General features: G+C 32.7%; 1 protein-coding gene across 1 annotated transcript in view; it reads right to left on the minus strand.

The window, feature by feature from the left end:
* Positions 1-7,345: 7,345 nt before the first annotated feature.
* The window catches only part of LOC112710915 (plasmodesmata-located protein 4), a 48,336-nt gene continuing 43,030 nt past the window's right edge, over positions 7,346-12,651 (minus strand). Inside the window, exon 3 of the mRNA XM_025763389.3 lies at positions 7,346-7,652. Coding sequence (XP_025619174.1) covers positions 7,522-7,652 — 131 coding nt within the window. The 3' untranslated portion in view covers positions 7,346-7,521. The remainder of the gene's footprint in view (positions 7,653-12,651) is intronic.

Genomic DNA, 12,651 nt, shown 5'->3' on the forward strand with positions numbered 1-12,651 from the left:
GGTGTGCAACACCAAACTTAGCTCCTTGTAATGCATTCCAATTATTCAACATTTTTATTGAAAAAGCTATGAAAAGAAAACTACCTCAGGTTGGGTTGCCTCCCAACAAGCGCTCTTTTATTGTCACTAGCTTGACATTGATCTCCCTTTAGGGTGGTTGATGCTGGTGATGTCTCAACTTGTCCCCTCTCACTGTAAGCTTTCTCTGTGTGCCTTGATGCTCAATTTCAATGTGCTCAAGAGAGAGTACTTGGTTTATAGTGTAATGATCTTCTGTTCCCAGCTGTTGATATACTAATTGCACCTTGTCACCTTTGGAAAATCCTTCAGTTAGGAATTTTTTTTCTTCCACCCTCTGTAAGCCTTCTTCTTATTTTTCTTCTTTTTCTTTCTTGTTGATCTTTCTCCCTTGATAGTGACTTGAGTTGTGATACCTCCCTTTTTGTTTATCATTTCGGCTTCTTTTTGAATTCCTTCCCCTCCTTGCACCTGTTCATTCTTCTATTCTACTGTGTTGTTGGTTGCTTGCCTTGGAAGATAGTCATTACTTGTCTTGCTTGTTTCTTCATTACTTTGTGATTCTGGAAACACTTTCAAGGTGATGCTTTCCTCATGCATCCTGAGGGTTAGCTCTCCCTGCTCTATATCTACAATGGCTCTAGCAGTGGCCAAAAATGGTCGACCAAGTATTATGGAGTCATTCTCGTTCTCTGCTAAATCTAGGATCACAAAGTCTGCAGGAAAGATGAACTTATCAACCTTAACTAAAAGGTTTTCAATCAACCCTTTAGGATATACCACTGATTGGTCCACCAATTCCAAGGACATCTGTATTGGTTTTGCCTCTCCTATGCCAAGCTTTTTCACTAAAGAGGATGGAATTAGATTTATGCTTGCTCCTAAGTCACACATCCCCTTGTTGATGAATAGACTTCCAATAGTGCAAGGTAGGAAGAAACCTCCAGGATCTTCAAGCTTGGGAGGGAGCCCTTTTCTGATTAGTGCACTGCATTCTTCACTGAGCATTACAGTCTCCTTCTCATTCTAACTCCTTTTCTTATTGATGAGCTCCTTTAAGAACTTGGCATATAAAGGCATTTGCTCCAATGCCTCAGCCAAGGGTATGTTGATCTCTAGCTTCTTGAAAGTCTCAAGGAATTTGTGGAAATGTTGATCTTCTACTTCTTTTTGGAATCTCTGTGGGTAAGGTAGTGGAGGTGTAAGACTCTTCTCCACTTGCTGCTGTTTTGGAATTGGTTCTTCCATGATCTGCTTTCCTTTCTTTAAATTATGTGGTTGATTGTTCTCTTCTGTGAGTCTTTCTGGGACATTCTTACTTGTTATGTCCTTGTTGTTAGCTTTATCTTTCTCTGTTGGTTCTTTGTCACTCTCCATGAACTTCTTGGTTGCCCCTTTGTTACTATCTACCAATGTCTTCCCACTCCTTAGTTGTACACCTTTGCATTCTTCTTTTGGATTAGGAATGGTATCACTTGGTAGTGAGCTTGAAGGTCTCTCAATAGAAATCTGCTTGGAGATTTGCCCAATCTGCCTTTCTAGGCTCTTCATGGAAGCTTCTTGGTTCTTTGTTATCAATTCTTGGTTCTTCATCATCTTTTCCATGAGCATCTCCAGATTAGTAATCCTTTGAGAGTCTTGTGAGATTGGTTGGTTTTGGGGTGTTGATGGATGATGGTAAGTGATTTGGTTAGTTGGTTGGTTATTGGATGGATAGTGGTTGGGATTGGGGTAATTATTTTGGGGTTTTCTGTAAAAATTTTGGTTAGTTGGCTGCTGGATGTGATTTTGGTTGTTTCTTGGAGTGTTTTGAGCTGAGTTTCTTTACCATGGTTGTTGGTTTTGGTGGTGGTTGTCTCTCCACCTAAGGTTTGGGTGATTTTCCCAAGAGGGATTGTAAGTGTCACCATAGACCTCATTTATCCCAGAATTTTGGTTGTACATGTATTGGACTTGCTCTTGCTGTTGCTCCTCTTGAGTTTCTTCATTTTGCCCCCATGTGGTTGATGGCTGGCTTGTGTTGACTGCTGCAACTTGGAGACTATCAATCCTTTTGGCCATTTGCTCAAACTGTTGTTGAATTTGCTGTTGCATCATTTTATTCTGAGCTAGGATTGAATCCACTCCTTCCAATTCTAACACTCCCTTCCTCTGTGATGGTTGGCGTTGCCTTTGGTGAGCAAAGAAGTATTGGTTGTTGGCCACCATATCAATGAGGTTTTGAGCTTCCTCTGCAGTTTTCATCAATTGCAATGATCCTCCTGCTGAGTGATCAAGTGCCTCTTGAGCCTTCAGAGTAAGTCCTTCATAGAAGTTCTGCAACTTGTCCCACTCAGTGAACATCTCTGGTGGACATTTCCTCAGCAGAGCCTTATATCTTTCCCATGCTTCATATAAATTTTCAGCATCCATTTGAGTGAATGTCTGCACCTCAGTCTTCAATCTTATGATCCTTTGAAGGGGATAAAATTTGGCCAGAAACTTGGTTACCAAATCATCCCAATTGTTGATGCTGTCTCTTGGGAAGGATTCCAACCATTGAGTGGCTTTGTCTTTGAGAGAGAATGGAAAGAGCAGTAGCTTGTAGCTATCAGAAGGCACACCATTGGTTTTGACCGTGTCACAAATCCTCAAGAAGGTAGATAAGTGTTGATTGGGGTCTTCAAGTGGTCCTCCTCCATAGGAGCAATTATTTTGAACTAGAGTGATAAGTTGTGGCTTTAGTTCAAAATTGTTTGCATTGACATTTGGAGTTAAGATGCTGCTTCCACAATGTTTGGGATTTGCAAATGTGTAGGAGGCCAAAACTCTCCTCTGTGGTGGATTGTTGTTGTTGTTAGCTACTCCTCCTGGTGGATTGGTTGAATGTTCCTCCATGTCTTGAAATTCTTCTTCTGACTCCTCCTCTCCAACAATGTTTTTCCCTCTTTCAGCTCTTCTTAATCTCCTGAGGGTTCGTTCGTCTTGTTCATGAAAGATGGGTGTAGCTCTTCTTGTATCTGTCATATAAACAAAACATAAGAAACACACAAAACCAGTGACACTTCAATCTATTGCTAGAGTGAAGTTTTAGTTAGTTTAAGCAAAAACTCAAACAGTTAGTGTGTTAGTCAAAAATTAAAGAAACAGAAAAAAAATGCTTGATCTAGATCTCCACTTCACTTAATCATTGTCAATCTATTTCAATCCCCGGCAACGGCGCCAAAAACTTGATGTGTGGAGAACGATCCAACACAAAACTCACCGGCAAGTGTACCGGGTCGCATCAAGTAATAAAACTCACGGGAGTGAGGTCGATCCCACAGGGATTGAAGGATTGAGCAATTTTAGTTCGGTGGTTGAGTTAGTCAAGCGAATCAAGTATTTGTTGAGTGATTTTGTATCCAACAGTAAGTAAATAGCAGAAAATGTAAAGGGAGATGGATGAATTGTAGAAAATAAAAAGAACTGAAAGTAAAAGAACTGAATCTTAAAGAACAAGAAATTAAATGACTGAAACTTAAAGTGCAAGAAACGTAAATTGCAGTAACTTAAAGTGCAAGAAATATAAATTGCTTGAATGGAAAAGGGATTTGAGGACTGGGATTTCAGAATTCAAGCAAGGGAAATTAAATTGCAACAATTATCAAAGCAAGGGATGATTTGAATTCTGTTAGATCTCAAACAGAAAGGGAAATTAAATTGCAGCAGGGGTTCACAGAAGAACCAAAAGAGAAATGGGATCTCAGGACTCCAGAGACTAGATAGCAAAGTCTAGATCTCAATTGCCTTCCCAGATCCAAACTCACAAAGCAATTAACAAGAAATTAAAGAAGAAGCAGTAAAGGAATTGGGATTCAACTCAATTATGTAGTAGAGAAATCAAGAGATCTTAAATGGAGATTGAGACAGAAATTCCTCAATTCTTCACATTCAAGATTCAAACAAGAAAAGTAAAAATGCTCAAGCAAGAACGAGGAAGAAGAGAGATCAATTCTCCTTCCCAATTCTCTCAAATCTCAGTTCAAAGCTCTCAGAGAAAATGAAGTTTCAAAATGTAAAAATTCAAAAATCAAAAGAAGGGTGTTCAAAGTCAAAAAAAGATATCCTAATTACATCAAACTATCTCCTATTTATACACTTTCTATTCTTGGATTTTGGAATTTGGATGGACTTTTGATTTGGTGAAGAAATGAATTAAATTGGATTTTTAATCCAATTTTCAGCCCATGAGAAAGTAGCTTCCAAGAGGCTGCCCTGCCCTTGTGGAGGGCAGAGCAGGAAATGGTGCGTGCGGCCCTCGTTGCGTGCGTGCTTGGTGCGTCAGGATGCTGCCCTGCCCTTGTGGTGGGCAGGGCAGAGTTGCCATGGTGCGCGTTTGTTGCTGGCCGAAACTCCTTTGGTGCGCGACAATTGTGCAAGCTGGCCGTGCCAATTTTTGTGCCATGCACCAAGAATTGCTGCCCTGCCCTTGCGGAGGGCAGGGCAATGTTGCCAAAAGGTGAGGTTCCAAGTTTGAAACTTGGTGGAGGCACACGCTGCTCCTTTTCCTTGGTTTTCTTGGCACCAAAGTAATGCCTAGTTCCTTGCTTCATCATGGTGCCATGTTCGATCCTGGGAGATTGAAAGCAAGCCAATTTTTGCTTGTTTTCCTTGTGCTTGAGCGCTACTCCTTTCCTCCTTGTTCTTGGGTTCGAAACCCATAGGAAGCACTAGGAAGCAATTTCCTTTGAATTATTCTTGGATGAAGCCCGATATTGCTTTTGAGGAGGGCAGGGCAGAGTTTTTTGCTTCCTTTGGTTCTTGGCATCAAATTGTGCTCCGCCCTTGTTGTGGGCAGGGCAGTGATGCTTTTCAAGGTTTGGTTCAATATGCTGCTCTCCTGGAGGGCAGTGTAGCTTCCTCCCTTCCATGCACCACATTCTCTTTTCCTTGGGCCACGCTTTCTTAAGCCACGTTTTACTTCTTTTCTTCCTTTCTTCACCTTCAAGAAACCAAAACAACCAATCAAAGTATCTCTAAACTCATAAGGTTTATAATTCATTAAAAATCAATAAATTTTAGCTCAAACCTCATGATTTAGCATCAATTTAATGGTGGTTGTTTGATTTAAAGAAGTTATGCATTTTCATTCCAAATTACTTACTTAGGATGCAAGAAAGTGCATAAAGACTAATGAAACAAGTGAAATTAGCTTGAAAAATGGGTATATGATGACTTGTCATCAAGAGTGACCTTCTTAGATAAGATAAGTTAGTTATCTTATCTTATCTTTATCTTCGAGCGAGGTCATCTTATCTTTAAGGGAACCGCCTTTATCTCTATAGGCTTGGGCTGTCCTTTGATTCGGGTCGTGTTCCTCTGCTTGGGCCCTTTATTGGGCTTTCCTGTGACTTGGTCGAGCTCTTTAAGAAGAGGTCGGGTTGTCCTAGCCTGAAGAGGTCGGTCGCTTTGTCTGTAGAACATCCCGGGACGGACAGCTCAACCCAGGGTATGAACAGAAACCAAGAGCAAGAATGCATTCCTTGGTTCATCTTCACAGTAGTAGCGAGCTCCCACGGCAGTGGCGAGGAGAACACCCACCAACGCGTCCTTCGACTCCCTCCTCTCTCTTGGCCAGTCGCAGATCTTCCCTGCTCTCTCAACGTCGCTCTCCATTTCTCCTTCAAGCTCGATGGCAATGGAACCAATGGCAGTGGCGGCAACGCATGGAAGCGACCAGGATGAATGGCGTGAGCGTCTCTGTCAATCTCTCTCTTTGCTGTTATGCTTCTTTCTCCGTCTCTCTTCTCCACGACAGTGACGGTGGGCGGCGAGCCTCTCCCTTTCTTTCGTTTCTTTCTCTCTCTCTCTCTATGTGTGTGTGTGTGTGTATGTGTGTATTTTTTTTTTGGTTGTATTGTGTGTATAACTAGGGAGGGTTGGCAGTGGGTGAGGCGGTGAGAAGAATGAGCGTGACTCACTGAGAGGTAACCAGTTGGGGGAGTACGTGTGTGAGTTGGGTAATAGAGGTTTATACACACAATATAAAACTCTTTATTAAAATTGTCTTAGTTTATAAAATTAATCAAAACCTTTAACTATTCAATTTTAAATTGTATAAAACTCTCTATTAAGATTTATAAATTGTAAACTTAAAACATAATGAAATATAATTTAACTATTTTTAGGACAATAATTTTCTTTAAATAAAAGTATCAACGAATATAGTAAATTATAAATAACTTACTATTTAATTTTAAAAAATCTGGGTCTTACGTTTGCCTACAAAAATAGCTACCATGCGAGTATCGGAATAACACCATACGAAGCATCCTATGGACATAATTGTCAATCCCTGCTTTACTGGTACGAAAGAAAGAAATCTAGTAGTTTGAGATCAGAATTGATCCAGGAAACAACTGAATAGATAAGGAGGATTCACGAGAAGATTCTAACGACGCAAAGCCAATAAAAGAGCTACAACAATAAGAAGAGGAGATCCTTAAAATTTAGTGAGCGCAATCACGTTTTCCTCAAGGTTATCCCCGCTATGAGAGTAGGCTAGAGTCTTAAAACCAAAAGGTTAAATCCTAGGTATATAAGCCCCTTCTAGATCCTCAAAAGAGTATGTCTCATAGCTTACCAAATAGTCCTAAGGTCAATTGAATAGTAATATCTGATGTCTAGCATTCATGATGATGTGCTAGAAGTCGGGTCATTACAAATAACAAACTAAAAAATTTAACAAAATGGTTTGGCTCTAAAACTTAGATTCATGAACAATAAAAAAAAACACTATATATAACACTTAGTCCCATGAAATTAATTATGAAATGTTCAATCAATATATGTGTTATTAATGCACACGTGCATAACAGAGTTATAAACGTAAATATCATATAAATACTAATTATTTATAATTGACAATTATATTAGAAAAATTGATAATTAGAATGATTGACCATTAGTATAATTAAAATTAGAATGATTTATAATTAAAATAGTTGATAATTAGTATAATTATTTATTAAATGCTAATTTTATTCAATTTTAAAAAAAATATACTTTTTTAAAATAAGTTTAAAAGAAAAAAACATGTATACTAGTACTAGAACTAGAACGTGCCACGTCAATATTTTTGGTATTAGAATGTGACCCGTAATAGAATAATATAATGATAATGGTAATGATATATATAATTAAATTTATTAAAAAGTTAAAATTATATTTTACTTTAAAATTTAATATAACGATAATTTTTAAAATAAGATTATCAATTATTACAAAATTATTTTAATCATATATTGTTTTTATCAAATAATTTTATTACAAATTGTTAGTAGTAACATCATCTTCAGGTCAACTTACAGATCAAAACCTAGTTGTAATTTGTTATGTTGTCATGGATGTTGGCTTCCTTTTTCTTTCCACCATCAATAACGTTAATAATACATACAGTCATAATAACATAAATAAAGCGAAGAAGCTAAGGCTCTTATGCATGCAAAATTATCCTCTTAGTCTCACGAATTTTTGTTTATACTATTCATAATCGTTCTTTTTAAGCCGAGAGTTAAGCAAAGAGATGAAAATAAAACCCAAGAATAGAACTGCAGCCCCTCCAGCAACTATTGCTGCTAACTTTGGGGTGTTATGGCTGTTACTGCGCGATCCTGTGTATTCATAAAATCATATTTAATAGATCAGTGCAAAGATTATTATGGGTAATGAACATATTTCATTACTAATCTATGATGTATAGAAACTAACACAAACATAGGATATAACACGATAAATTTTTATAAGATACGAAGACACAATATATATATAAAATATGAAGCATTTTTTTAGATAAATTATAATAATATTTTAGTATTTTATTGATTTAAAAAATAAATTAATATTTTTATTATTTTTAATATTTTTAATTATATAAAATATTTAAAATAATTTTTATTTTAATAATTAATAATATATATTATTTATAAACTCATTTTAAGAATATATATTAAGAATAAAATTAAACATACTGACATATGATGATATTTAAATATGTTTAAATATATTTAATAAAAATTATTTTTTATTAAAATACAATTTAAATATAAAAAATACACATATTAAGTAAATATTAACGAGTACCATATCCAAAATCGAACACAACAAAATCAAAAAATTGTCCATGATTCATAGTTACTAATATTATGAGTTCAATACACATATCCATATTCTCAATATTCTTTTCTTTTCCCAACTAGATATTCTTAGTAGTTAGTGCTACTGATACGATGAAAATATACCATAGTAAAATTAGATTTTTTTTTAAATGATTTTATTATATATTTTAAATGTTTATTCTTGTTTCATTCAACTGTTGAAAAAAAAAAAAAAATATATATATATATATATATATATATATATATATATATATCCACCACCTATATATGCTTAGTTGCTATTTCTCTTTAGACGTTGAACTTGTAGCTTAAGATTCTTTTTCTATATGATTTATTTACATGAATTTTTATTTAAAATATCATTTTGAATAATTATCAACTTTCTGAAACTTTTAAAATTAGATATTTTAATCTTTTAAATTTTAAAATATATAAAATAATTTATAACATTTATTTTTATTAAACAATACAGTATAATTTCTCTTTATTAATTATTAATAATTATCGTTGATGTGAAATATTAATTCACACACGTGACCGTTAAATATTTATGTGTGTCAGTTAGACTAATTAATCTCCAAAATAAAATATAAAATAGTCTTTAAAAAATTTAAAAATTTTCAAAACAATTTCTAACATTCAAAAAATTTTAAAATAGTCCATTCAAATATTTGTTACCTGGTCTTTTTCAAAAATCAACATCTTATAATATTTTTATTAATCAAAATAATAAAATATTATTAAAAATAAATAATATAAAAAATAACAAAATATATACTAAAAGATAATTTTATTTATTAACTCTAAAATAAAATATCATAAAAAATAATATTATTTAATTATTAACCTATGATATCTATATAGATGTGATATAGAAACTATAATAATAATAAATAAATCTAAGAGGTCATTGTATTATAAATATCATTATTTATATACCTAAATTTTTAAGATATTGACAAAGAATTACAAATTCAACTTTATAAATAAATTAGTTCGCATTGCATGTAAGTTCCAAAGTGTTACTTTCATACGTATTTGCACAAATAATATTTTATATTTTTAATTGTTTATGTGAAAATTTTTATATTAAATGAGAGTTTTTCTATCTTTTCAAACAACAATAGCATATTTCCTTCTTCATCATTAAAGAATGACTATAAAATATGGTATCCTCAAATTAACTTAATATCTTGTATAATTAAAAATAAACGTAAGTATATTTCTTTTAAATTATTCTTTTAAAAAAAATAGGATCTTTTCAAAATTAATTTATAATTTAGGATTTTAAAAAATATAAAAAAATTCAGTATATATAAATAATAAAATTTGGAATAAATAAATAAAAAGTTTTAGAAATAAACCTTTATTGATTAAGAAATAATTATATATAAGTAATTTGAAGGCACCATTTTAAAAAGTTTAATTATTTTGTTGGTTTTATAGTTTTGCAAAATTTTCAATTAGGTTCTTATACATTTTTTCTTTTAATTTGGTCCCTGCACCAATTTTTTTTTCAATTAGGTCCTTTTTCACAGTAATCGGTTTAATTGAATAGGGACCTAATTAAAAAAATATTGATGCAGGGACACAAATAAAAGAAAAAAAAGTATATAGACCTAATTAAAAAAAATTAGTGCAAAAACTCAATTAGAAAGAAAAAAGTATAGAGAACTAATTAAAAATTTCGCAAAACTATAAAGACCAATAGAGTAATTAAACCTTTTAAAATTTTATTTGGGACTATTTTGATATTTATTAAACTCTTTAGAGACTATTTTATACTCATCCTATGGACAGATTTATCCTGATCGCACATATGATCATTTAATGATCACGTGCGCGAGTCAATGTTCTACTCAACCGTCTACTCAACCGTCGTTGTTGGTAACTAACAAATAAGAATTGTATTATCTAACAGAAGTAAATGTTACGGGTTATTTTATGTATTTTAAAACATAAGAAATTAAAATGTTCAATTTTAAAAATTTTAAAGACCGATTTATATAATTACTCTATCATTTTTATATATTCATATTAAAAAAATCTACATAGACTTCAAAAATCAATCACCACTTATATGGTGTTTAGAAACCTCCTAAAATTCAATTTTCATAAAAATTGAATTGAATTATACAATGTTTAAAATAAAAAAGATAAAATTAATTTAAATAAAATTTAATTCAATTCTACTATTTTTTTCTAAAATAAATTCCTATCCAATTGAATGTGATTTAAAATTTTATTCTATTAAAATGTCATATAAAACATAAAATGTCCAAAATATTCGTATAACCTAATTCTTTTCTTTTTACACATTCACTTTCAAAGTTTCCTACATTTTAACATACACGTCTTCCACGGCACCTCCATCCTCCTTCTCTTTACTGCTTCACCGACTAAAGCATAAGGTATGTATATGTTTTGTGAATTTAACGTAAGTGTATTCCTCCCCTTGCTTATGTTTCAATTTATATATGTTTTGTGCATTTATTCGTATGTGTATGCTTTGGGAATTTCAGGTATGTGTATTGCTTTTTGTTTCAACTTATTATATATTTTCGGACTTCTACTTTTTTATTTTGCAAACAGAAGTAGACAAATTTTAATTGAAGAAAAATTTAATTGGAAAATAATTTTTTTAAGTTATTTTATATAATTTAATAAATAAATATATTTATTATTTAAATATAATATTATATTAATAAAGATTAAAGATATTTACTATAAAATTTCAATTTATTTGATAAACATTTTAAATACTGAAATTCAATTCAATTCCTAATACAATTCAATTTAATTTTATATTATTACAAGTTTTTGTTTTCTTTATAGGAATACATATTTGATATTTATAAAAAGAAAAGATTATTATTATACCGTGACATACTTAATATTTAATTATTTTACTATAAAAAAATTGATCTTTATAGTATTGTTCATACCCGATCCAAAAACATTAAACTAGATTCAAAAAAACTAAAAGCCCACTTAAAAAGGTGCAGGCCTCCTCACTTACCTGACCTCACAGAAGTCGGACATGATAAAGGTGGTTCTACCCTATTTATCTAAATAAACAATTGACTCCTGAAATATCTTCTACTATTTCTCCACTTTATCTGGAATAGAGATCTCAATAAATTAACAAGAATAAGGAACAGTTATTCACCATCAAAGGTGGAACTACTTTAAAAATTTGGTTATCTTTCTACTATAAATACATTGACAAAACTTCAGGTATATTCAGACCCAACCTACTAAAAACCTACTTAAAACCTTTGCTAACATAAGTATCGGAGTCTGTTGCAAGTATCACTGATAAACCACTAATTCATGGTTTATCTTGTGCTTAATTGAGTGGATTTTATCAATCTTTCGTACACTTATTCATACTAATTGCATGAGTTTACGTTTTCCGTCCTGATTTTGTGCTATGATTGAAAACATGCTTTTTTGGCCTTATATTTGCTAATATTAATCCTCTCTTATTACCATTAGATGTCGTGATATGTGTGTTAAGTGATTTCAGAGATTACAGGGCAGTAATGACTTAGAGGATGGAAAGGAAGCATGCAAAAGTGGAAGGAATACAAGAAGTTGAAGAAACTGTAAAGCTGTCAGCCTGACCCTCTCAAACTAAAACGACCATAACTTGAGCTATAGATGTCCAAATGATGCGGTTCCAGTTGCGTTGGAAAGCTAACGTCCGGGGCTTCAATTTGATATATAATTTGCCATAATAGCCGTACATCAAGGCGACGTGAACGCGTGCTTCACGCGGACACATCGTAGTGACGTAAATCAGCGTGTTGGAATTCGCATCCAGCAATTTCTGGGCTGTTTTTGACCCAGTTCTCAGCCCAGAAAATACAGATTAAAGGCTGCAAAGTAGAGGAATGAAGAGAGATAACTCATAATTCACTTTTCATAATTTAGATGTAGTTTTTAGAGAGAGAGGCTCTCTCATCTCTCTTAAGATTTAGAATTTAGGATTTAGGATTTCTCTTATTTTAGGATCTCTTCTTCAGTCACAGGTTCAATATTCCTTTTATTTTATATTTCTCTTCTACTTTTAAATACTCTAATGCTTTTATTTGTTAATTACTTATGTTGCCAAATTGGCTTATGGACCATTCATGTTATGATTTTCTTAATTAATATAATTTGAGGTACTTCAGACTCATGCTTGCTCTCTTCTATTTATTATATAAAAAATTTAGATTTTTTTCTTTTGGCTTTGGTTGATTAATTGGTAACTCTTGAGTTGTCAAACTCATCGTGATTGATAATTGATATCTTTGCTGATTGATTTAGATTCCTATAACTCTAGTCTTTCCTCAGGAGTTGACTAGGACTTTAGGTGTTAAATTGATTTACCCACTTGACTTACCTTTATAATTAGAGGTTGACTGAGTGGTAGCAACAATATAATTCTCATCACCATTGACAAGGATAACTAGGATAGGACTTCCAGTTTTCACACCTTGCCAAGAGT

The sequence above is a fragment of the Arachis hypogaea genome, chromosome 9 (genome assembly GCF_003086295.3).
Source record: "Arachis hypogaea cultivar Tifrunner chromosome 9, arahy.Tifrunner.gnm2.J5K5, whole genome shotgun sequence".
Lineage (NCBI taxonomy): Eukaryota > Viridiplantae > Streptophyta > Magnoliopsida > Fabales > Fabaceae > Arachis > Arachis hypogaea.